The 26088-nt window shown below is 54.1% G+C and overlaps 1 protein-coding gene across 1 annotated transcript in view; it reads right to left on the bottom strand.

The window, feature by feature from the left end:
* The window catches only part of FYCO1 (FYVE and coiled-coil domain autophagy adaptor 1), a 79267-nt gene that overhangs the window by 47918 nt on the left and 5261 nt on the right, over positions 1-26088 (bottom strand). The window contains exons 2-8 of the mRNA XM_040628930.1: positions 17591-17728; positions 14125-14231; positions 12464-12589; positions 8457-8563; positions 6896-7039; positions 3631-3721; positions 450-2433 (exon numbers count right to left, since the gene is read on the bottom strand). Coding sequence (XP_040484864.1) covers positions 450-2433; positions 3631-3721; positions 6896-7039; positions 8457-8563; positions 12464-12589; positions 14125-14231; positions 17591-17645 — 2614 coding nt within the window. The 5' untranslated portion in view covers positions 17646-17728. The remainder of the gene's footprint in view (positions 1-449; positions 2434-3630; positions 3722-6895; positions 7040-8456; positions 8564-12463; positions 12590-14124; positions 14232-17590; positions 17729-26088) is intronic.

Here is a 26088-nt window from a genome sequence, read left to right as displayed (position 1 = left end):
GGGGGGGGGGGGGGGGGCATCAAGGCGAGGCAGGACTACCTTCAGTCGGCTCTGGTGGTCCATGATCTCGGTGCTCAGCTGGAACTTGAGGGCATTGAGCTCCTCGTGTGCGGTCTCCTGGAGGCTCTGGGCCCGCTGCTCGGCCTGGGCCAGCTGGGCCTGCAGGCTGGGCAGGGAGCGGGCCGCCTCCTCGGCCACCTTCAGCCTCTCCTGCAAGCCGTCCCTCTCTCGCTGCAGTCCCGCCACTTGCTGTTCCAGGCCCTCTCGCTGCCTCGAGGCCTCCCGTTTGGCGTCATGGAGCTCCTGGACGGCGCGGGCCAGGGCCTCCTCGGCCCGCTTTTTCTCAGCAAGCTGCGTGCAGATATGGACGCCCAGCTCGTCAGTGGCTGGGCTGGCCATGGGCAGCTGCTCCTGTGGCTCGGCCTGTTCTAGCCGGGATTCTGGGGAGCTGCATTCTGCCCTTGACCGTTCCTCCTCCTCAGTCCTCTCCTCCCGCAGTGCCCCTTCCCGCTCCGAGCGCTGCAGTGGCTCCTGACCGTGGGCCCCCTTGAGAGCTTCGTTCTGCTCCTTCAGCTGCTGCACCAGGGCCCTGTGCTCCCTCAGAGCAGCCTCAGCCACGCTCAGCTGGCCCTGTACCTTCTCCCGGTCACCCAAGGCTGCCTGGAGCTTGGCCTGAAGGTCCAGCACCTCAGCCGGCAGGTGCCCAGCCTCTCCCTGCTGGGTCTCCACCTGGTCCTGACACAGGGCCAGCTGGGGGGCTGGGTCCTGGGGTGCACTGTCTTCAGGTGCACCGAGCCCCTGTTGGCCTTTCTCTGCAGCCGTGAGGGTCTCGATCAGCTGGGTTTGCTGGCGGCACTGGCTCTCAAGAGCCCTGAGCTCCCTCTCCCGGGCCTCGGCCAGCTGCCGGCACTGCCCCACCTCTTCCTGCAGCTGCTGGCACTCGGCCTCCTTGTTCCGCAGGGCGGCCTCCTTCTCGGCCATGTGGGCCCGCATGGTCTCCTTGGCCTTCCTCACAGCCAGGAGGCTTGCCTCCATCTGGTCACCCATGTGCCGGATGCTGGCCTGCTCAGACTCCAGGGAGGCCAGGGAGCCCCGGATGGCTGCCTCCCGCTGCTGCAGGGCCTGGTAATCAGACTGCAGGGCCTGCAGCTTGCCCTCGAGGAGCTGGTTGAGCTCCAGCACATTCTGTAGCTCCTTCTCCAGCTCCCTGTTGGCCTGCTGGAGCTTCTCCTCCTGACCGCTCCCTCGCATCTGGGCGTCTCCCGTCTGTCCCTCTTGGGCGCTTCTCTGCTCCTCCTCCAGCTTCTTGAAGACCGGTCGCAGGGTGGAATCTGGGGGGCCCCGGGCCTTGGGCTTCTCCCCTGCCATGGGCAGATCTGGGCCCGGCTGCCCGGCAAGCCGCTCCAGCAGCCCCACCTTCTGGCTCAGGTGGTCTTTGTCCCGAATGAGCTGCTTCTTCTGCTCCTCCAGGTCACCCACATGCTGGCTCAGCTGCGCCAGCTGGGGCTCCAGGAACCGCAGCTGCCGCGCCAGGGCCCTGGCCTCTTGCTCCAGCAGCTCCTTCTCCTCTCGCCGCTGCCGCTCCTCCTGCCTCACCTCCGCCAGCTCCTGCTCCACGGAACTCAGGTGGGCTAGAGCCTCCCGAAGCTGTCGCCGGAGCTGGGTTGCCTCCTGCCCCTTCGCAGCCAGCTCTTCCCGGAGTGGGGCCGTCTCCTTCAGCAGGCGCTCCAGGTCGGCCTGGGCCTCCTCCTTCAGCTGCAGCTCCTTGGCCAGCTGCTCCAGCTGCGCACTCTGCTGCCTATTGAGCTCCTGGGTCTTGGTGCTCTCTCTTTCCAGGGCTCGAAGCTTCTCCCGCAGCTCCTGGACCTCCGGGGCCAAGTCCCTGGGGAGGAGCTCTTGCTGCCCTTTTGGGTCCGGGGCCATATCTGCCTGCTGCTCAGCCGTGCCCGGCTGGCCTGGGACATGAGCTAACTGTTGGTTCTTCCGGCCCAGCAAGTCCCGTGTGGCCTCCAGCTTCTGCGCCAGGGGCCGGAGCATGGACTCCAGCCGCCGCAGGGCGGAGCGGTGGTCCTCTTCCTTCTCTGCTGTCCCCAGCTCCAGGGCCTGCAGGCACTTCTGGAGCTCCTTCACGGTGTCCTGGGTGGCCTGGGTCACCTCCCACTGCTTCTGGAGCTCGGCCATCATGCAAGTGAGGCGGGCGTTGTCCTCGGCAGCGGTGCGACCTCGCTCCCTCTCCACCTGCAGCTTCTCGCCCTGCAGGCTGACAGCTGCCCTCAGCTCCTGGTTCTCCCTGTCCAGCTGCTGCAACTGCTCCTGCAGCCGCTTCTCCCGCACCTCCAGCTGGTCCAGCTCCAGCCGCATCTCGTCGAAGCCCTCCAGCGCCTCGTTGTTTAAGGGGCTGCTCACGTCGAAGCTGGAGGCCATCTCCTGAGTCTGTGGAGGAAAAACAACACACAAGTGGCTCTGGGACAGAAGCTGCACGGCCACCGGAGAAAGCTTTAGAGGTTAATGAGAAGTCACTAAACTCGCGAGTCTATCGAGCCATTCGAAAGGCTAGAAGCACTTTGCTGGAAGCATCTGCCAAAGGAGGTCAGAGCACACCCTAAAGACATGATGTCGCACACGGGAGCTCCCTGGGCTCTCAGAACCTGCACGTCCCACCCAGCCTCCTGGAGCTTTGGAAGCATAACGGACATTGGTGCATAGATTATTAAGTTACGCTGAAACTCCTGTTCAGCACTGAACCTACCTACAGCTCCTGCTGTGATTCAACACAGAACAGGGTTCAGGCTCAATTTGTTCTCCTCTCTCAATGCTTCTACTATTTTTATGCTGTTGTATTTTTATTTTGTTTTGATTTACTGCATTGTCCTTACCTTTAAAACTATATGCGGCTATGATCCGCTCACATTTGTAACACAACTAACAAAATTCCCCCCACCCACGAACCTGACCGAGACTCACTCGCCTACATCAAGCCCTTAAGTGCTCCTTCCCCTGAGCCGCACCATCACCTTCTGAGCGAGAACGACTTCTATGACCCCCATCTTCCAGATGACAGCGCCGAAGTTTCGAGCGGGTAAGTGGTCCGCCCAGGGTCACACGACTGGTGGGGGACAGTCAGCGTCTGACTCTGCTGCTTTTCACCCAAGAGCTAAATTGCTTCCTTTAAAATACTTGAAAAGCTTCTAACAGAATTTAATTTTTCAAAGGCCTAAATTCTGGGGCGCCTGGGTGGCTCAGTCGTTAAGCGTCTGCCTTCAGGCTAAGGGCGTGATCCTAGGGTCCTGGGATTGAGCCCCGCATCAGGCTCCCTGCTCCACTGGGAAGCCTGCTTCTTCCTCTCCCACTCCCCCTGCCTGTGTTCCCTCTCTCGCTGGCTGTCTCTCTCTGTCAAATAAATAAATAAAATCTTTAAAAAAAATAAAAATTAAAAAAATAATAAAAGGCCTAAATTCTCTTGCGTCATAAAAACCCGGCCTCTAGGAAATAACGGGGATAACGGAGGGTTCATATTACTCAGGTTGGGGCAAAGGTGTCTGAGAACATCCCCCCGAGTCGCGAGCAGCCAGGGCACACACAGCCTGGTTCACGCTTTGGTGAGGAAATCCCCAGCCTTTCTGGCGTTACCTGCAGGTAGCTGCTCACCAAACTGCTCATGCTGGAGCTGCGGCTGGGGGGTCTCCACAGGTAAGCAGAAGAGCCGGGGGCCAGCGTCCTCCTGCGGGGCCACGGGACAGACAAGCTGCATCAGAGCAGGAAACACGCACACGCACACACGCACACACACGGAGGCCTCGATTCTCACAAGGCACCCAGGTGGTGGATGGGGGCACTGCCCTCCCAGAGAGAGTGTACAGAGGCAAAAACCCAACAGCTTCTACCAAAGAGCACATGTACGCTGGTCTGCAGCTGACGGGCTCCACTGCGAAGTGTCAGCATAAGGCCTTTCCAGCTGCTGCCAAAGGAGAACTAAGTGGACATGTCATTGCCCAATTCGGGCTTGAAATCTTCTTTACATCTTTGGTGCCCGTCACAGTGTGTCTGCTAGTGAGGGAAAAGCAGCAGTCAGTCTGATAAGCCACAGGGACAGCGTGCTTGGGGGCAACACTGGAACGGTGACGGTGGCAGATCTAGCCTCATACCTCTGTACCACCGGGAAACAGACAAAGTGGGCTTTAGTCGTACAACAGAACGCTGTACGCCGGGCATCGGCAATCTTTTCTTATGAAGGGCCAGACAGGACAGACCTTACGCTTGCCAGCCTTCTGGTCTCTGTCACAACAACTCCTGCTACAGTGGCAGCAGGAGAGCAGCGATGGACAACAGGTAAATGAACCGGGAAAGCCATGTGACTGCCCCCCCCGCCCCCGTCTGTGGGCAGTGGCTGGCCGACCCACTCTCTACAGCTATAGAAAGCCATGCACAAACACAGATAAAAATCTAAAACAACGTGAAATGAGAAAAGCCAGTTGCAAAAGGATAGCTACCTACGATTCAATGTAGGCAAAATTTATAAATACATACAAAATAAAACCACACACATATAAAATATGTATAGATACACATTTAGTGACACACAAAGATATTCGGGAATGACGTGTGTCAACTACACAGGGCTGTGATTACTTCTAGATGGGAATTAGGGGACAGCATGACAGTGGGGTGGGGCTTTATTTGGATCCGTGACCTTTTATTTCCATATAAAGCAAAGAAACAAAAAAACACCACCAAAGAACCAGCTCAAAGGGGCTCCTGCTGGCCAAATAAGCATCAAAATAAATGATTACAGTGACAGAACATAGTCCACTGAATAAAATAAGAATCCATGAGTCAACTCTGCTATAAATGAATAAATACATACAGACAGACAGACACAGGGGTGCCTGGCTGGCTCAGTCAGCAGAGCGTGCGACTCCTGAACTCGGGGTTGTGAGTTCAAGCTCCACGTTGGGCACAGAGCTCACAAAAATCATATTAAGGAAAAAGAATCTTTTTGTTTTTTAATTTTACTTATTTATTTGAGAGAGTGTGTGCAACAGAGAGAGCATGAGCAGGGGGAGGGAGAAGCAGACTCCCCACTGAGCAGGGAGCCTGGGATCCCAGGACCCTGGCATCACGACCTGAGCCGAAGGCAGACGTTTAACCAACTGAGCTGCCCAGGCACCCCAACAACCTAATATTAAAGTATCTTCCTGTAAAAAACATACTGATTACAGAGGGAGAGACAGTAACTTTAGAGAAATCTGGCAAACGCCCCCTTAACCTCATGGTCATGGTCAACGGCCCCGGTGCTGGAACAAATCAACATCGTGTGTCTCTGGACATAACGTGCCGAGGACGACATGACATCCGGGTACTCCCGCCGGAAATGCTCACCCTGACCCTAACCATGAGGGGCCGCTACGCAAACTCCAACGAAGGAACATTTTACAAAGTAACCAGCCTGTGCTTTTCAAAAACGCCTACGCTGTGAAAGACAAAGACTGAGAAACTGTTCCAGATTCAAGAAGACCAGAGAGACTGGCATTAACCGCAGCATGTGCTCCTGGGCCGGCGCCGGGATGATAAAAGACGTTACTGGGATCATTCTTAGAATCTGAATAGGGGCTGTACAAAGGTGGCATTGTATCCATGTTAGTTTCCTGATCTTAATAACTGCACTGAGGTTATATGTAAGAGGGTAAGAGGGTGTCCTTGACTTGAAGTCCACAGTGAGTACTGCGGAGTCGAGGGGAATCGAGTCTGTAACTTTTTCCTCAAATGGCCTAGGGAATAAAGCAAGATGTACTGATAAAGAGAAAGAGTGATACAACATCGTAGTAAAATGCTGGTAACTGGGGAGTCGAGGTGAAGGCTGGATGAATGCTCTGTGGCATTTAAGGGGCAACTTTGCTGTAATTGTGAAAAGATTTCAAAATTAAAAAGTTTTAAAAAGGACATGTGCAGTAAATATGACAGAATGTTAGCTTTTCATCTTGGTGGTCGGCACAAGGGCGTCATCATATTCAGGACTTTCCTCTCCACAGAAAACATTTCCTAATAAAAAATATAAAAATTGACATTTAAAACAATCTGTATTAACAGAAAGCAAAACAAAGAAGGCCGGACTGGGGGTTGCCTGGGCGGCTCAGTTGGTTAAGCGGCCAACTCTTGATTTCGGCTCAGGTCATGATCTCAGGGTCATGAGATCGAGGCTCTGCGCCGGGCATGGAGCCTGCTTGAGGTTCTCTCTCCCCCTCTCCCTCTGCTCCTCCCACCCCATGTGTGCACACATGTGTGCATGCGCAGACTCTCATGTGCACGCGCAAACTCTCACGTGCACGCTCTCTCAAAAAAAAACAAAACTGCTGAACTGTAATTGAACTCGAGTCTGACACCCTGGTGGTGCTGGGCGACTGTGGGTAAGTCACCCACTGTCTGAGCCTGTCCCCTCCCAGAGTCCCCACCCTCCTGGGGTGGCAGGTGAGTGCTCTTTTCCAGCAACCCTTCCGTGGGTGAGCTGTAGCTCCCTCTCCACTGCCTGCAAGGTCTCCGTGGTAAGTCTGCAAGAACAGGACCAGGAAAAAGCCCACTGGCTCCCCGCTGGCCACCCCCAAATCCCTTAACACACTTGAAAAAACCTCAGGTTTTGCATATGCATCTCCACTGACTCATACCACCCGGCCGGTTAGGAGAGTCAGGAGAGTTTCGAGAGTTTTGGGTTGGAGACTTCAGATGTTACAAAACATTAGTCACGACTCAACAAAGTCTAGCAAATTAGCAGGCGTAAGAGTTGCAAAGCCTTATGTCATTTACTGCGTGACCGAACTGTTTTGAGTAGACTGGTGGCGACCTTTAGAACTTCAAACATCTCCTTCCCCTGTCTTTTCAACCAAAAAATCCTTCAAAATACCTGGCAAATGTCGGCCAGGCAGCGTCCAAGTCATAGCCCCTCGACGCCAGGTCAAACTGAACCTCGGTCAGCTCGTACAGCTGGCCCACAATGTCGGAGCTCAGCTTCGGTTTCAGAAAGGGGCTCCTTGCGTAGTACCAGTCACTGCAGGGAAGCAGGAAAAAGGAGCGGTGACAAGAATAATAAAGGTAAGGAAAGACTGAATTTGATACGGCTCTCCCTTACCGAATTCTCAGGTTACTAATGAGTTAAATTCAGACAGACAGACAGGGGGACACACACACACCCCAATTTGATTTTCACTGTAGGAGCGCATAACTTCCAAATAAGCTTGTTCTTCAAGGAAATCACTGAAATGAACTAGATGCTTATCCACTTATTATTTACATCGTATCTATTCTCCAGAAAGGATACGAGAAAACTTAAATCTGTTATTTGCCAGGAAGGGGGCAGTTAGAGGGGAAAGAACACTTCCTCTGTGAAACATAACCCCATCTTCTACTCCGTTTAGAGGATTCAATACAGGCTGGTGAGCTCGTGGCTAGGGTAGGTCCATACACCACAGAGTCGCCCTGTGAGGGGTTGGTGGTCGCACCACGCGAGGCAGTAAGAACTGAGAAAGGCCACACTGTGGGGTGTAAAGAGCTACTGGGCTGGCGTCCGTGAAAGGTGGCGCACTGGAAGTCGAGCTGCCGGGGACGGTTCTCACCAAACACCGTGAACAAAACAACCGTCGGATCAAACGTGCGGAAGTTCTCAACTCGCGTGAATTCACAGAGTCTGTCACACGCACAGAAATACGTCTTTATGCAAATCAATCTTAAGGTGACAAAACACAGGATTTTCCCCCAACCAGGTTTTTTTTTTTTTTTAAATCCCCATGTGATTTCTTTGATTCACTGGAAGAACACTCCCTGGGGAGAAGGGAGGCAGCGCTGGAAAAGGCTGCCAGGAAACCCAAAGAGGTTCGGCTGTGAGGGGCCTAAGCCGCAGCTCCTTGTTGGACACCCCATTTACATGCTCAATCCCTTCCCTCCCTACCCCTCCCCCCACCAGGCTCTGGCACCAGCCACACAAAGGCTGAGCCCACCGACAACCTGGGCTCCATCTGGCTGCCCACCACCACGTCCGGAGAGCCCTGATACACCCGGCAGGCATTGACTCGGGGTCTCAGGTGAGGCCTCGGGCTTGGAGGTGTTAAAAACCCCACAGCTGATTCTGCTGAGAGAGCCCAGGACAGCAGCCCACTTGCCCCAGGTGGCTGTGGGGGCCTGCCCATTCATTAGGGCAGGCACCGAGGGTATGCCACCCACGAGGGAAGACCACCTGACATCAGGAGCGCAGAGATCTGGATCCAAGCTCCTGCTTGGCGACCCGGCATCGGTGGGGCCTAGAGAAAGGCACTCGACCCCTCTGAGCTTCATTTCGTCACCGGTGAGCATGCCGTGCTACCGCCCGACGTGCACGGAGGACGGCTGGCGGCTCCCCCGCTGGGGGCTCCCCGGTACTAATGAGCGGACTCGGGCTCACTGGGTAAACCCCAGCGCCGCCATGCATTTACCTGGTCACCTTGGAGTTCATGAAGCACTGCTGTAACGTGTCTGCCAGCCTCTGATGCACCAAGGAGTAGCGAATGAACGCCCTTCCTTTTCCCAGAGATGTTCGGAGCTGGAAAAAGCAGATGATGCTGAAAAGAAGGGCTGTTAGCATAACTCCACGCGTAGCCGTGGCCTCCCGTCACCCCAGAGGGCAAGGCCTGCAGCAGGCAGACTTCTTGCAGGCTTCCATCTGAGAACAGTCTGTAGACTCTAGTAAACGAGTCAAGGGAGACCTGTTCACAAGAGGCTCTGGGTGCCCCAGGAAATGTCATTCTCCCTCCCCTGCTTCATCAGAAGCTCTGGGCTTCGAGTCACATGTGAAACTGTCTGATTTAATTTGGAATATTTAGAATAAAACTAGGCAGGTCAATGAAGGGCTCCTTGCACCACAAGTGAGCTTGAGCGAGACACGGTCTTAGTTTGGCTAATGTCTGGGCTTGTTTTTGAGGTGCTGGGAGAAGAGGCGCGTGGGAAGAGGCCAAGAGGTTGGCCTGGAGCCCCTGCGGGAGGGGGAGGAGAGAGGAGGGTGAGGGCAGGGGTGCGTCAGGGGGACTTTAAGAAGTTCTGATGGATGTGTGATGGCCTTCTGGGTGTTCTCAGAAACCCTCAGTAAAATCTGTATGTGTCAGTGCTTTCCTGGTTGGATTTGCTTCAGATATGCCAGCTCACTGCACCTAGTCAGAGGGGACCCAGGAGGTGAGGGAGAGCAGGGGTGTCTCTAGGTGGTCTGGTCAAACCAGGGTAAAGAACAAATGCATGTGGCTCTGCTTCAGGAAGTCTGAGGTGGACAACACAGGAGAGTCCAGGTGCAGGCCTGCCACTGAAACCTCACCACACAGTGCCAAACCCTTCTAAACAGGTTTCTGGAAGCTTCTTGGAAGGTGGGGTGTGCTGGCCAGAGACTGTGCCACGAAGCTGCCACAGCAGGGCTCTGCCAGCGATGGGCACGCATGGCCAGTTTGCCGAATAGGACTCATTCCCAATGAGTCAGCCCCAGAAGTTAAGATAAGTGGGCAGGAATTCAAAACCTCTCAACCTACCAGTTCTGTCAGGCTCAGGGTCTGGGTCGGGTAAGTAAAGACCCACACACCCTCCTCACCTCTTCGAGGGTTAGAAATGTTTAACTTGGGTGGCTGGGGACCGGGGACAGATGGTCCTAACACCCCATACTATCGAGAAACCAGTCATGGCACTGGACTGAGACAGGAAGTGTGTGGTACACCCTAAGCACTGACATATTAACGAAGGTGTAAACACCCCGGTCTAGAGCACCTCTGAGCTCAGAGTTGTAGGTCTTCTTACTGCTGACTCAAGGAAACGATACCATGGTATGAAGTCACTTTAAAAAAATAAAAAGGTGTGAAATGTCACGAAGTAGAGAGGCTGTAAGCCATGTTTCCGTGTGCGCTCTGTGGGCCCGGGGCATGGTCAGGACACCCAGAAGCGAAGGTGGGTGGCAGCCAGACACACTGGCTTTAGAAAAACCATCATGGCACGCCTGCGGAGGGCTGGTCAGGGCAGACGCCCCGGGGAGAATCGTGGGGACACCCCCGTGTCCAAATACTTTTTCCACTGATGATCGAGGGCGAACAGAGTGTTCAGTGGTGACGCCCAGCAAACTCAGGGCAGCCCAGAACAGCTGAGCAAGGCACTGTGAAGCCTAGCGTGCTGGTCAGATGGACACGTCCACATGTAGGCCCTATGGAACTTAGTAAGACCCTCCCACGACAGCCCATGTCCGTGAGCTCCCAAGGGATGGCCTTGTCCTTATTAGCAAAATGGCCACTGTAACAGCCTTTAGAACATGAAGACTTTTTCTACGGCAAACATTTGAGGCTGTGTCTTTAATCAGCCCTATTAACCAAACTGATGTGACATATGTACATATAAACGGAGCTCTTTATTTTAAGAGGTATCTTGAAACGCCCTCTGGGGGAGGGGATCCACAGTGTCTTCGTACCGCAAGTGAAAATACTGCCCAGCTTTTTTATTTTTGATGTTCTGAGATCACGGGTCCAGGGTCATGACCTAATTCCTTAAATTTTTGGCATCTGGCCCAAACTCATCTGCACTATACCAAGAAGCTACCCGATAGCAGTGAAGGGGAGGCCTGCAGGTTGCAGAGAGTGGACTCTGCTTTCAGCCAGATCACTGTGCCACCAGCCTGACGCCACGCTGCACCCTGGTTCGGACCCTGTCCATCTCGGGGGAAAAATGCACAGCTCAGGCTGAGCTTACTGTGAACCTCTGTAAGTGGCTGATTATAGCCTTAGTCTGTTTTAGCCCAAAAGGCTGCCTCCCGCCCCATGAGGGCCTGAGGGGCCCAGCAAGGCTTCTTATCCATTAACTTTTACCTTCTGGCCTGGACAACACTTGATGACGACAGTTAACCGGAATACCCAGCAGCCCTGTGGCCCAGGGCCCTTCCAAGTCATTCCACCCAAGAGTGCCCCGGAGAGCAGAGCCTTCCACAGGGATGAGGCAAGGGGAGCCCGTGGGAGGCAGAGCCCATGCAGCCACCAGACACCAGCACTGTCTGTGCAAGCAGGGAGTGCTCTTTGCTTCGAGGGGTCAGTTTCCCTGGCCTTGCATTGTCTAAAGGTCTGTGCCTTATGCGGAAAGGAGATTTACGCACTTTGTAACCCTGGGCCATGGGGACGAAGCTAAACTTATTTCCAGACTTCAGCTGTCTGAAGCCGTAAAGTCAAAGGCCTTTGTTGCTCTGAGGAGTGGAGGACAGGACAGTGACACTAAGAACTTCTTCCAGACTTCTGGAGAGGAGATGAGACCCCTCTCCAGGTGTGTGACACTCTATGTCAGGGACCCAATGGTCGCGCCAGGCAAGTTCTCACAACACTGTGACGCTGCACGGACGTGAAAGAAATCCAAGGAACAAACTCTTTTCCAACGTCTTTCCTCATTTTCTCAGATGTCATGGAAAATGCTTGGCCCTCACTGTCAGCGTACCTAACGCCATCATTCTCTAGAAGAAGAAACCTATCTGGCTCCAGCTGGCAGGGAGCGGGAGGAGATCTCAGCGCACCTGACTCTGTGGCCTTCGTGGGAGGCCGGCCAAGGAGCACGGCGGCCGGCTTTAAAGTGACTCCAAACATACTGACAAGACGCTGAAAAGAGAGACGAAATGTAGAAACCCTTTAGGCCTCCCGCCCAAGATCTAGGGGTTTACTCACTCCTGAGTGTGCATAGTTTCTCACTCCCAGAGCAACTAGGCTGAACGGGCCGGGGGAGGGGGGGAGCGAGGGAAGGGGAGAGAGAGAAAGAGAGAGGAGAGAGGGAAAGAGAGAGAAAGAAGGAGAGAGAGAGAGAGTGAGGGAGAGAGAGGAGACGGGGCAGGAGAGAGATAGGAGAGAGGAAAGGAGGGAGAGAGAGACGGAAGGATGGACAGAGAGAGGCAGGGAGAAGAAAGAGCAAAAGAGAAAGGAGAGGGGGGAGAATGTGTTGTTCTAGGGTTTTCTAAAACAGCAAAGCGCTGGCTGTCTGCTCAAGGGGCTCAGAACTCCATGTGGGAACGAGCTGAGCATAACCAGCATTTTAAGAAATGTCCCTTGAGGTCTCACATCACTCTCTTCATTACAAGTGCAAGTTTCCTGAACAAATTATAGGGAAAGCACCTAGTAAACTCTCAGAATTTCATCTAAGGAACGAATTCTTTTGAAAAGGCGGCCGCGTCCCGTGCTGTACGCCCGTGGGCCCCGCAGACAGCCTCAGTGTGAGCAGCCCGCTCCGAGAGCGCACGCTTGCGGTCTGCTGAACAGAGGCAGGACCGAGCCATCCCCTGCTTGGCGGCTTCCCTGAGCGAGCCCTGGGCACTGCGTGCGCCCGCATTTTCTTACTTCTTCACCAGCCGGCCACCCCCACCTCCTCACGGAGCTATCTGCACCACAGATCTGGGCAAGGGCTGCTTAAGGCAGCGAGACGAAGATGCGAGGACCTTGGCTGCTCTGCTCACCTCCGGAATGGACTTGACGAATCGGATCCCGTCATTGGCTCCTTTCACCTTGGCCAGGCAGGCGCAGAAGTAATCCCAGTAGTCCTTCCTGTTGCCCAGCAGGGTAGCCTTCTCCTTCTGATCAAACTGCGGAGACAGAGGAGGGTCAGGCCCGTGGCTGATCACCCCACCATTTCAATGATCGATAACAGCAACGGCTTCTTACTCACCTGTCCCAGACCAGGCCCTTTACGAGCGCCATTTTTACTGAATGGCAAAGGAGGGAGGGTGTTTCAACCCCCAGTTTACAGATGAGGAGACCGAGGCCGGGAAAGGTTAGGCAGCTGGCTAGGGTCACACAGCTAGTGGGATTCAGGAGGAACAGCTCCCCCAGAAAGCTCCCCGCTCTGTGCATAGAGCTGGGTGGCAGACCACCAAAGGGGCTGTTCACACAGGATGAGGACGTACAAGAGAAAAGCCTTGAAGGCAACATGAAGACTTTCGGCTTTGTCTCAACTTAGGGAAATGAGTTCAGGACATCTTACCCTGGCTACTCTCAAGTCTCAACACGGTTTTAATACAGACGTAATAAATCACATTAATGCTGGCTATGAGTCGTTTCAAATCCAAAACCAAAACGGGCTGACTGAAAGCGAGAAAGGTCCATAAATCGTGTCCCAGCGTAAAACAGAAGCAGCTGAAAAAGGACGGAAAGGTGAGAGTCTCAACACGTCGGGGCGTCGCCTCCAGCAGGCGCTCGTTCTCTAGACGGGCCTTGCTGGGATGTGACGTGGCACACGTCCGTGGTCAAAAGGATAAAGGTGCGTCTTTCTATAACGTCACATTTTATAGTGTTTTTTTTCTGGTTAGGGAAGTTAAGATACATAGATTGTCAGAAAATCCTGATAAAACTAAAAAAAAATATATATATATATATATATATAATGCCTAACATTCCCTCCCTAAGATAACTTCTGTTGACATTTTGGTCCATTTCCTTCCCGCCTCCAGTGATTGCCTGTATTTTTCTGCATCTGCAGAACTCTCTAGATCCGTGCTTCTCCAAGCAAGCAGACATCAGCATGACACTGTGAGCACGTTCAGACAAAACTTCCTGGGCTGACCTCAGAGGCCCTGATTCAGCAGGTCAGGGTGGGCACGGAGAAGACATTTCTCACCCGCTCCCAGGTGATGCTGAGGCTGCTGGTCTGTGGACCCCACCACTCTGAGCAGCAAGGCTCTAAGATGGGAGCTTCTGGAGCATCTTCAGAGGGTCCACACACTTCCAGAGAGCGAGTGACTGGGTGTGTACCCATACAGGCATGTCTGTTTGGGGAGAGATCCCACGGCTTTCACCAGACTCTCAAAGGGGTATGCGACTGCCCCAGAGTTAAGATCCCTGCTAGCCAATGGCCTTGTGACTTGCCTCAAGATGACCTAAATCTCTAAAGAACGTTCTTGATGCCCACAACCATCCTAAGGGGCAACATTCCGATTCTCCAGAGGCTCGCGCTCGGAGGCTCAAGCTCCAAGCGACCGGGGACTGCTCCGACCTTCAGTCTAACCAGGAGGGCTTCGTAGCTTCCCCGAGCTGTCTGAACCACATCCTGAATGCTGATGAGTCACCCGAGAGGGAACCGAGAGAACAGAGCAGAGATCAGTGCAGTACAGGAGTCACTTACTTGGAGGAGATACTCAAGTTTGTAAGAAAACTTATGCAGGCTGGTGCTGTCGTCCGTAATGGGCTCCCCTGCGTCCTTAAATTCTTTGCTTAGCTCGGTCACAGCATCTTTAAGACAACAAACAGGAACACGTAACTGGCCTCAGAGAGAGAAGCAGAATGACACGGGAAGCAGGAGGAGTAAGCGGCCAGTGACGGCAGAGCACCGGGGAAGCAGAAAGTGGGATGTGACCCTAGAAGGAGGGAGTGCTGAGTCTGAAGGTGCTCAGGTGTCCCGAGAGCCCACAGGTACAATACCGCTGCTCCCTAACGGGGCTCATTTCTTGGTCCTCCCTGTAGGCCCACCACGTAAGTGGGCCTGGTAATACGCGTGCAGTTATTTGGCCAACGAAGGTCTGCTCTGTGCATGAGTCACTCGGCAGGCCCCTCTTACTGACTTCCAGACAGCCTTAGCCTTCCTTCTGGCCTTGTGTCTGGTTGTCCTTCACTATAACCCTACTGCTCAGTGCAGGCTAAGTTCCGGCTTCAGGAAGACCCAGAATGTGCAAATAAGAGTAATGAGAACAATCCCAAGAATGTCAACGATGACACCTGCTTCTGTGAGCTAAGTGCCCACCGGGGGCCAGGCCTGTGCATGTCCTTCTCATTTAATACGGCACTGCGAGGCGGGCATGGCTTTATTTACGCAAATTCAACACACAACTGGTTTTAAGATGCTCCCAACTGCAGAGCTGTTAAAATGGGGGGGAGGGGGAGAGTACAAGTGGAGAATGACGAAGGTTGGTATCATCATCCCCGTTTGGCAGATAAGGAACTCTGGGAGAGGTCAGAGCACTTGGCCAAAGACCCTGGGCTGCAAACGGCAGAGCTGGAATCAGAAGCCTGGTTTCTCCAGGGCTTTCTGACTCCAGAGCCCGCCTTTCCACTTCTAAGACAACTGGCTTCCCTGGGCAGAGAAGAGGGAAAACCACGTGTACTCTCGCTCGCAGCCTCTGCTGTGGCACAGAGGGACAGCGAGAAGCTGGGATCGGTGTGTAGATACTGGGAAGAGTGCCCCCGGCTGAGATGGTTGGGGCACGCTGCACAAAACCATCTTGCTCTGTGACGGCTCGTAAGGAGGAGCCCCCAGCCCCTGGCTCTCTAGAACCATAGCTGGAAAGCAGACTTGCCCAGCTCTGAAGCTGAGCCTAAGCTGCTCAAATTTAATCGACGCTGACCTCTCGGGCAGAGGTCAGCAAATGGCGAAGACAGGCTCTTGGGACTGATTCTTATACCAAGTGACTGCTGTCCAGCGGCACCCTCTAGAAGTGGTTGCTGCGGCTGGCATCCAGAGCCGGGGGGAGGCGGGGAGGGACCCGGCCAGGGACCGGGGAAGACGCACAGCCTTTCTCCCCCACCCTCAGGTGGAGTTAACGCTCACAGCATGATCTGGGAACTCCTGAAATTTTGAAAGAAGGAGCCTTGCGTATGAAATATGAAGTTTTCAGCTCTAATCTCTGCTAATCCAAATTCATCACTTATGAATAATCTCAGTTTTCTGTGAATTACACATCTGTGTCTGCCAACAATCTCGAGCAGCGGGTGTTGTCGTCAAGCTGACCTAGCACGTGAGGGAAGCTGGGACCTTGGGAAGATGACGGGACTTGTCCAACACCTTCCAGGGTCAAAAGGCAGAGCCAGGAGCTGACCCCAAGGCCCGTGACACTGCTGTCACCAGGAGGAAGAGCGGGCTGCCCTGCAGTGGCGTGAAGGCTAAGCAGTGCCCAAGGACACCTCAGTTAGGGATGCACCACTCCCACGCTCCACGCTGCAGAGTTCTCGTGTGCTCGTGAAGCCAGTTCCCAACACATGCAAGGGAAGGGTCTTGAGAGAGTGGTGTCTCAAAGCACTCAGTGGGCTGCGTGCAGGACACTGAGACGGCCTTGGGATGTCAGGGACGACCAGACCAGCCAGGATGTGGGGTGGCAAAGGTTACCTGGACAAATGCCAACGCCTGCCTTCCTCCCTGGATCAGGAGTGCTAAGGGGTGGGGGGGTCCTCTCTTCCTCTCTCTCTCCTCCCAGTAAAGACCTCTGGGTCCCAAAGTCATCCTGGAGAACCAGAGACTGGCACGCAGAAAAGAAGGCCTACTTTGTGGAGAGACTTCTCAAGGCCAGTGGTGAACTCAGATTTGCAGAGATTGTCATTTTACTTTCTCTGCTTCTCTGTGTGTGTGTGTGTGTGTGTGTGTGTGTAGGCTTAAGAAAAAAACCCAGCTAATATTTTAGCCACAAGTAAGCTGGTGTGGTTAAGAATGTAGACTCTGGCACCTGGTGGGTGTGCAAACCCAGGCTCCGCCCAACTGGATGTGTGGCCTTGGGCAAGTCACTGAACTTCTCTGTGCCTGTTTCTGCACCTGCAGAATTGGGGTAATGGTTTCTACCTCACAGACCAAATGCGAGGACTCCATGAGTCATTATCCATAAGGCACATGTAGGACAGTGTCTGGTACATGTGAAATGCCAGGTGATGATTAGCTATTCAAGGCCCCAAATGCTATCTAAATGGGGAGATAAGCCTGGGAGCAATTTTTATCTCAGCGCCTTTTGACCTGCAGAATGAGAAGCCTACGGTGGCCGCCACTTGCCCGGTGGCCCTGGGTGTGACAGACTGCAGTTGGCCATCACTGTGCTTGAGCAGGTAGGAGCCTGGACCTTAAGCCCGTCGGGAGGGTATTGCTGTCATCCCTGCAACACGCAGGAAGCGGTCAGCTTCAGACCGTGCGGTAGCCAACGTGCTGGAGCTCCACAGAGGCCTGCAGACCCGCCCCGGGTATCTGGGGGGTGGGGGAACATGCCAGAATTCTGACCCCTGGGACATCACCCAGAAGGGTGAGGTCGGGCCCTGGGCTCTCCTCCTGAGGCTACTGCACTCCCTGTGCCCCTCCCCTGGCCTGCCCTTCTCCAGGGCGATGAGAGCTACGAGTCTCGGTGGGTTTGCTGAGCTCAGGGAAGTCCAGGAGGCAGCGAGCCCAGAATTACAGTGCGTCACAGGAGATAGGCTGTCCGTCTGCCAGGACTAGGGAGGACAGCAAAACAAGAAAGACGGGTGCCTGGTCATCCCGCTCCAAGGGAGGGAGAACACGCCTTCCCAAATGAGCCAACTCCACCGCGGCCCGAAGGCTCGTGATTCAGCCGAAGACCGAACAGGTGGCTTGAAAACACACACATACACACACACTGAAAGCAGAACCAGACCCAGAAAAGGGTACTGGATTTTGTTGACAAACTGGCTTCACAGTGCTCTGAGAGGAGGGCCAGCCCAGCTCTCCCAGCCTGACCCGGGGTGGGCACTCCCGCAGGATGTGTCCCGAGGGCTCCCATTACTCCCCTCCGCGTGACGAGGATGACAGGATGACAGCAGGAGCACAGCCCCAGCTCCCCCACAACCGAGCCCCACATGCCTCCCCACCCCCCAAACCGCCGCACCTTGCAAATCGCGGATGATTCTCTGGAGCTGGCTCTCTGCCATGGGGGAAGCCATCTCGACTGGCTGCAGGCCGCCTCTCTCGGCTGTGCGCCTCCTGCCCGGGTCCGATCAGCAGAGGTCAGACCCCATGGTGGCACCTGTACGAGGGGAGAAGGAGGCCATGGGGGAAGCAGTCACAGACACAATGTGAAGACAGCAGGACAGGAGCGTGCTCCGGGCACAAAGTCACCCCATCTCGGTGTCCTCCCTCAACGGGCAGGGCTTGACCTTTCTGTGGGTGCCTTGCTCGGTGGGCATCCCCTGGCTAGCTTCCGACCTGCTTATATTCAGACACAAGGACCTGGGTTGGGGCTTAAAAGGCAGCATGACTCGTTCCTTCTGAGCTTCTCTCCTCTTCCACCCTCTTAGGCAGGACAGCCTCACTCTTCTTCCACCTTTAGAAATGCCTCCTGGGGGCTCCCCTCACCCCCCGTACACCAAGGCCTGAACCAGGCCAACCCACACTCAGAGGGCCTGCTGAGCCAACAGAGCTGCCCACCACCGGACCCCTGTCTCCCCCCACCCGGCCCCATGTCCTCCCCAGGCTTGCTTCCTCTGAGGGACGGTCAGTAACCTCTGGCAGGGCGGTGGGGGAGGCGGGAGGCTGAGGACCCTTGGGGCTTCGGGATCAAGGAAAGCCGGCCTTGCCTGGTGGGGGAAGCAGCTCCCTCGTGGGGGCTCGGCAGCTCCAGCTGCCCAGAATCCAGCTCGGCCTGGCTGTGCAGACACCGCCTGGCCCGCACTGGGGGCCTGCGCAGCCCTCGGTCCGGTCAAAGGACACGTCTCTATTTTAAGCTTGGTTACAGTCCTCTTGCAGCTGGTGAGTCCTGAGTTACCGGCCCTGTTCGGGCAGCTGCTGAAGTGATCTAAGGACACAGTACTGGCTAAAGACCAACGGAGGTGAGGAGACATGAGTGGCACTGGGGAGAAGTCTGGATACGCACTGGGACACTCTCCTGTCCCTCCTTTAGAAGCTCCAATTCTTTCCTCAGCTGTCCGATGCAAGGTTGTGCAATGCTTGCTGGCAAAAGCCGGTAGCAAGGCTAAGGTGGCCATAGGGGCAGCCACCACTAAAGGAGGGACTACTGTGTGCCAGGTGCTGGGCCCTGTTAGGTGCTTGACACACGTGATCATTTTAATCTCGCAATCCCCCTAGTGCAGTAGATAACGTGCAAAGGACAGCCTGGTGTTCGAGAAGTTCCTGTGACTTGTCTAAGGCCATAGGCCAGTAAGGAGTAGAACTGTGGTTTGAACCCTGGTCAGTCTGATTCAAACTCTGCGGATTTATAGCTGAGCTACCGTCACTACTGCAAATGACCAACCACTTCCACGGGCTTCTAGGAACCGCCCCTCTAGCGTCTCCCAAATAATGTGCCGCCACCCTGAGTGTTTCTAACATGCGCTGGTCCTCACTTTCTCGCCGCCATATTACCCTTCTCTCTCCAAGAGTTCAGGAGAGAAGGCTCTGGGGTAGAAATGGTCCCAGGTTTCAAGTTCCTCCAAATATTTACATAAGCATTCCAGCGTAGGCCTGAAAGCAAGAAGGGCCGCTGGGGCCGGATATGCCAAGGCCTATTTTTAACCAACAAAACCAGCACAGCAGTGACTCCAGGCAAACAAGGCCCAAAGAGGGCTTCTCGGGCCTAGGGGGAGCAAGACAGGCACACACGAATACCACACTCTCAGCAATTCCTGACACGGAGCCCAAGAGACACAGGGGATCCACCGAGTGCCCTCCAAAGCCCCCTCACAAGTGATAGCACCCCGCCCATCACAGACAGCAAACTGAGGGTGGGAGTGGTTTTCAAGAAGCCAGCCTGCCCATCCCTGGGAGTTTCTCCAGGTCACCTGAGGAGCACAGCGCCTAAGCAGGGACCAGCCAGGGCCCTACAGAGACATCTCTGCAGGGGCTCTGTTGCCCAGAAGGACACTCTGTCCCTCCCAGAGAGGTAGAGAAAGTCGAGGGTCCTCACTGTCAACGCACAGTTGCCCCAGCTCCACGCTCTGTCCAAAGTGCCTACTCTGGGCAGGGAGGGGACACAGAGGCACACACGGCACCATCCAGCCCTGGAGGTGCTGAGCTGTGCTCCAAGGAGAAAGACAGAAAAATATCCAGATATCTGGACAACGGCAGGAGAGGTCCATACAGAGATATGAACAAAAAGTGATGGGTACTCAGCCATGAAAAGGGCTGAGCCACAGATACATACAACAAATGCTTTCTGCAGAGTGAAAACAGCCAGCCTGAAAGGTTACGTACTTGATGATTCCCTTTGCAGGCTATTCTTGCAAAGGCGAAATGCGGGGGAGAGATCCCCTGGGTGGTTGCCAGGGCCTGGGTGTGCAGGGAGGGCTTGACTCTCAGAGTCTCCAGAAACTGGGAGAGGCGGTTCTGTTCTGTGTTTTGCTTATGGTGGTGGTTATGGGACGGTATGTGTTTGACAAACATGTATTTGCCAGAACTCACAGATCGTGAATGGGGCCTCAACAAGACAGGCCGCACTGTGATGAATTCGGAAAGATGCCATGGGACCTAAGGAAGGGAAAATTAATGCTGCCTGGGGGAGGGAGAGGGTGGTAACCGAGCTGTGCCCGGCCTGCAAAGTAAGGATGAAGTCTCTGAAGAGACCCAAAGAGGAAAGGGCACCAGGATGGGGGGGGGGGGTTCAGGGGAGCACACAGGCTGCTTCTCTCCCCTCGTTCTCTCATCTGACTGTGGTCAGCGGAGGGCCTTGTCGTTTCTGGGAGAAATAAACTCAGAGGAAGACGACCCATACTCCCCAGGTCCTCAAAAGCAGCCCCCCGGGTGCGTGTGCATGCTTCAAACTAGGGTGAAACCCACACCCGTCGAAGAGGGCAGGCCGCGACTCCAGCAACACGCCGAGTGGCCTCACCCAGGCTCTGGCCAGGCCCTCTTCTCTGAGGCCTGGCCAGGAAGAGAACAAGGTCTGCAGACCAAAGTGGCATCCTGGCATGACGGGCCTCAACAGGCAGAAGCGGGCTCAAGACTTGCTGGCCCTCTGGGGAAGCTGCCCAGTGCCCGCACACACGCGGGAGGCCTCCTCTGCCTGACCCTCGGAGCGCGCTCCGCTGATGCCAAGTTCCCAGGTCACGGGGTGAGCTGGGCCCAGCTACTGATGACGTAAGCTGGTTTTCCAAAATGCCTGAGTCACCACCCAGGTAACGCGCCCCAGGAAACTAGCTGCTGGGGCTGGTGGGCCCGGGTGGGCTTCCCCACCGCGGACACGGGTCCCACCTCGCAGGGTTTCACGAAGTTGGACTGGAGTTTCCTTTGAAGATCATGGTCACCATCAGGATGCTACTTTCCTGGACACGGGAAGGGTGGCTCTTAGCGCTTTGCCCCCCTCTTCCCTGGTCTGAGGTCATTATGAATCCCTGGAAGGCACAGAACGAGGCACCGTCTCTCTCGTCACTCTGTGGTCAACTTTCTTGTGTCTCCAGATAAACTTGCCCTTTGGTTGAGGGATGAGAGAGTTTTTATTCACAACACTCCTGACACCAACAGTATGGCTTTTCCCCACACCGACAACCAGTTCTGACTCCAGCTGGGTGTTCTTTAATTCAATTCAATCCTGACACTGACTCCCTGGACTTCGTGCAGACCCCACCAGTCAAAGGCTCTGCCCACAAGACGTCCCTGGCTTCAGATGCTGGTCACAAGCCCCAGGCTGCTGCTCCCTGTAGTTCTGACCAACCGGCTATATACTGGGGCTCCCCATCGGGGCACCTGAGTGGCTCAGTCGTTAAGCATCTGCCTTCGGCTCAGGGCATGATCCCGGGGTCCTGGGATCGAGTCCCACGTTGGGCTCCCTGCTCTGCTGGGAGCCTGCTTCTTCCCCTCCCACTCCCCCTGCCTGTGTTCCCTCTCTCCCTGGCTGTCTCTCTCTGTCAAATAAATAAATAAATCTTAAAAATAAAATAAATAGACTCGGGGTCCCCATGAGCCCTTCCTCGGGTTTGATAATTTGCTAGAACAGCTCACAGAACTTGGAAAAACACTACTACTGATGAGGGAACAGAAGGCAAGCTGAGGACAAAGCAGAAACTGACACCCCGCAATCCATGGATGTAGGTGACATTCCTCAGGCACTCCTGGCTGCCCTAAAGGACAAAGAAATAGTTAACCTAGGGGGGCCTGGGTGGCACAGCGGTTAAGCGTCTGCCTTTGGCTCAGGGCGTGATCCCGGCCTTATGGGATCAAGCCCCACATCAGGCTCCTCCGCTATGAGCCTGCTTCTTCCTCTCCCACTCCCCCTGCTTGTGTTCCCTCTCTCACTGGCTGCCTCTATCTCTGTTGAATAAATAAATAAAACCTTTAAAAAAAAAAAAAAAAAAAAAAAGAAATAGTTAACCTATAGATACCACAATCCTGCAAGACTTAAGTCTCCCTCAGTTTTACAAATGTCTTTAGCAGGGGCGCCTGGGTGGCACAGCGGTTAAGCGTCTGCCTTCGGCTCAGGGCGTGATCCCGGCGTTGTGGGATCGAGCCCCACGTCAGGCTCCTGCGCTGTGAGCCTGCTTCTTCCTCTCCCACTCCCCCTGCTTGTGTTCCCTCTCTCGCTGGCTGTCTCTATCTCTGTTGAATAAATAAATATAAAAAAAAAAAAAGACAAATGTCTTTAGCAGTTTACAAGAACGAAGCATTTCTACCAATAACCTACCTTCCGGAAGGGAATGTAGATACAATTAAATGTCCTTATAATCTGCAGCCTCCAGGAAGTGCCCAACTACCTTCATGTTAATGCCTTACTAGAGGGGTAAACAACTTTAACTTGACAATGGCAAGGCCTCTGGTATCTTAGGAGTCTTCCTTAACATATGAAAGTATTTCCTCAACCTCCCTTTTTCCTTACCTCCCCCAACCCCATGGTATATAATCAGCCACCCCTCACAACACCGGTGCAGCAGCTCTTTCTGCCCACGGGTCCTGTCCCTGTGCTTCAATAAACCACCAATTTTGCACCAAAGACGCCTCAAGAATTCTTTCTTGGTCGTCGGCTCCGGACTCCCCCCCACTGAACCTCACGTGTATTCCATGTCCTCATCACTACGACCCGTTTATTTTACAGGATACAATTTGGGACCGGACAAGGGGAAGAGATGCGGGCTGGGGCGGGGGGAGGTTGGTTTGAGGGGTGTGGGGCTTCCATGCCCTCAGGGTTCCCCTACCTTCAGCCCTTCAGCTGTTCACTGACCCAGAAATTCTCAGAACCCCATCATTTAGGACTGTTTTTTTTTAATATTTTATTTATTTGACACAGAGACAGCCAGTGAGAGAGACAGCCAGTGAGAGAGAGACAAGCAGGGGAAGTGGGAGAGGAAGAAGCAGGCTCCCAGTGGAGGAGCCTGATGTGGGGCTCGATCCCAGAACGCCGGGATCACGCCCTGAGCCGAAGGCAGATGCTTAACGACTGTGCCACCCAGGCGTCCCCATTTAGGACTTTTTAACGGAAGGTTTCATTGCAGAGGCACGGCTAATTAAACACTGGCCACTGGAGATCAACTCCCATCTTCAGCCCCTCTCTGCTCCCAGAGGTCTGGGGTGGGGCTGAAAGGGCCAAACCTCTATTCACGTGGTTGGTTCCTCTGGCAATGAGCCCCATCCCAAAGCGATCCAGGGGCCCACCCAGTCACCATATTAGCATAACCTCAGGTGTGGTTAGAAGAGGCTTGTCGTGAATAACAAAAGACAGTCCCATTACTCAGGAAATTCCTAGGGTTCCAGAAGCTCTGTGGCGGGAACCGAGACAAACACCAAATATCTATTTCCTATTGTATCACAGAGATTACGTGAAGCAGCCCGATCCTGACAACCCATTAGCAGAAGGCTCTCGTAACTCAGGAGACACTTAGAGCTTCTATCCACACGGCCTTGGCCACGCACAGCTGCTTCAGCACCAGGGGAGTGACTCCAGGACTCCCATGCCTCCCAAGACCCCCAAGGCGCAGATCGCCTCCATGAACCCAGGGTCCTTGCTGCAGGACCTGTAAAAACCTCCATCGCTCATCTCTGGCAAGCTCTTTCAAATACCAGAGAAATTCATTTCCTAAAACTTGGGGGAACACTGGATTCTCTTGCCAACGACTCGGACTCGGAATTACGTTTTAGCTTATCCAGCATGTCTAAAAGCATCCGATATTCTGATAGAGTGCAACAGGGGCTAAATGCATTCTTAAAAATTATTATTACCTGGGACTATTGCCCGAGTTCCTAGTCATAGCTTCGGTATTATTCTAGAAGTAAAGAACCTTCCCCAAACTCCAGATTCCTCCTATACCTGCCCAGATGCCCTAACAATAGAGAGAGCAGTTTCGTCCCAAATTAAGATACAAAGACACCAACTGACTCCTGTAAGCTTATTTACACGCCCGTGCTAATGACTCAGATTCATAATGTTGCCCAGAAACCGGCTTTGGCAGGCGCAGCACAGCATCTGACGGGTCACAGTAAGGAAAGAAGGATCCGAAGGGGGAGGAGGAGGTTTGGGGCGTGGAAGACAACCTCGCCCTGTCTTCAGAATTTTTTCTACTGGCTCCTACCCCAATAGCTGAGAAGGGACCCGGAGAGGGCGCCGGGCCATTGGGCTCCTCCCCGCAATCCCAAACAAGGGGAAACATACCAGTGGTGAATTCCACCCCGACCAAGAAAGAATGTGAACAAGGGCAGTTCAGATCTGCAGAAGGCAGAAAGCCTCTCTGGAAGAGTCCATTGCCTTGGCCTGGTCCCACACACCCAGCAGCATCTAATCTAGTTGCTACCTCTGCGGGGGTGGGGGGCACTTGGCTGGTACCTGCAGCTGAGGCCCGGCGGTCCTGCTGGCTCAGTCCCGGAGCGTTGGCGCTGGGCAGGCTGCCCTCGGCAGAGCCTCCAGAGGGTGCCAAGGAGAGTGCTCAGGAGTCTGTCAGAGGCCAGCTCAGAGGCAGACATGAACACGTGAACAGAGGCTCAGGAGGCGACCCAACCCCTCAGACCTAATTAAAGTGTTGACCAACTGCGTGCCTCGGTCATCTTTCCCACACACTCCTTCTTGCTTGCGATATTTTGTAAAAGGGAGTGGAGACTTGAGCCTTTGCCATCCCTTCGTGAAACTTCTCGTGGCCCTCGCCCTCCCACCAACAATTCCAGGCTTCTAGGTCGCTGCCCCTGGACCACACACAGAACTGGCTCTGGTTCCAGCCCACTAGCCCACGAGGGCAGGGTCGAGACACCTGTGGATGGGAGGTGTTGCCTCTGGGGGAAGCTGACTGTCTTTTTTTAGGACAGGGTCAGGGCAGCTGCTCTGGAAGGAGCCACACATCCGTACCTGAGGTCTTGCCACCAGAAAGCCCAGAGAAACTATCCAGGAGGTGCGAGTGCATGTGTGGAACTCCGGGCAGTCTCCGGGACAGTTGCTCGAACACTCGAGAACTCGGCTGGAGCACCTGTGTCTTCCTGTGCCCACACAGCACAAACCCACCCGGATGCAGAAAACTGCAGAGCTCCAAAACCATATGCTCGGGCAACTCTCCTGACCGGAGGATCAAGGGGGTCAGTCCAGCCAGTGACAAATTACGAACTGAATCTCTGACAGAATATGCTTTAGCCACTAACCACGGCCTTGAGGAAGACTGCGTATAACCCGTATGTGTTAAGAGACTGTCAGCCGGGCAAGAGGGATTTGCTGGGCACCCCTAGTGAGAGGCAGACCTGAGCCAGGGGTGGGCCCTGGCCTTCAAGAGAGGAGAACAGACAGCATATACCCTACTAAGCTTACAGACGGATAAGAAATCACCTGAGGCCTGCGAAGGGCTTGGATGAAAAGGAGGTGAGCACAGAAGGCACCAGATTCTACTCTGCTCATAATTCTAAGCCCCACTGCCTTCCTTCCACGTTTGTGGCCATTCGCCAGTATGGTAATTTCTCGTTTAACCTGTTCTTCCCACCTGTCTGTAAGCTCCATCACTACTCACATTTCCCCAGCACCTAGCACAGTTCCGACCCGTGGACAGCCCGCGATAAATTACTTACTGAAGGAAGGAATCAGTCAGACAAAACCAAACACAGAGCCTCTTGCTCCACAAGCCAAACTAAATCTTAGGCATAGAAATGTACCAACATGTAAATAATGCTAATCACCCTTCCATGGCAGGAAACATGGGTAAATTTTCAAAAAATCTGATTTCTCTGATATTTCAATTTTCCTTTACTGGACATAAATTACTTTCACGTTGACTAAAATAACGCATTAAAAAATCACACTGTGATTACAGACATTATACCATCATTATTGTGGAAATACTATGGAATTATTATCCCAAGAAGAAACGGAATAATGTAACTTAGGGACTAGAGGGATGCAAGTGTGTCTACGGGAGAAAGTGTGCCCCACAGCTCTGGCTGGACGCAGTCTTACCCAGAAGCCTCCTTCACCCTATCTGGACAAAGATAACCACTGGC

This window comes from Ursus maritimus, unplaced genomic scaffold (genome assembly GCF_017311325.1).
Source record: "Ursus maritimus isolate PB19 unplaced genomic scaffold, ASM1731132v1 scaffold_14, whole genome shotgun sequence".
Taxonomy (NCBI): Eukaryota; Metazoa; Chordata; class Mammalia; order Carnivora; family Ursidae; genus Ursus; species Ursus maritimus.
The sequence above is the reverse complement of the archived record's forward strand: the minus strand, read 5'-3'. Positions and strand labels throughout refer to the sequence as shown.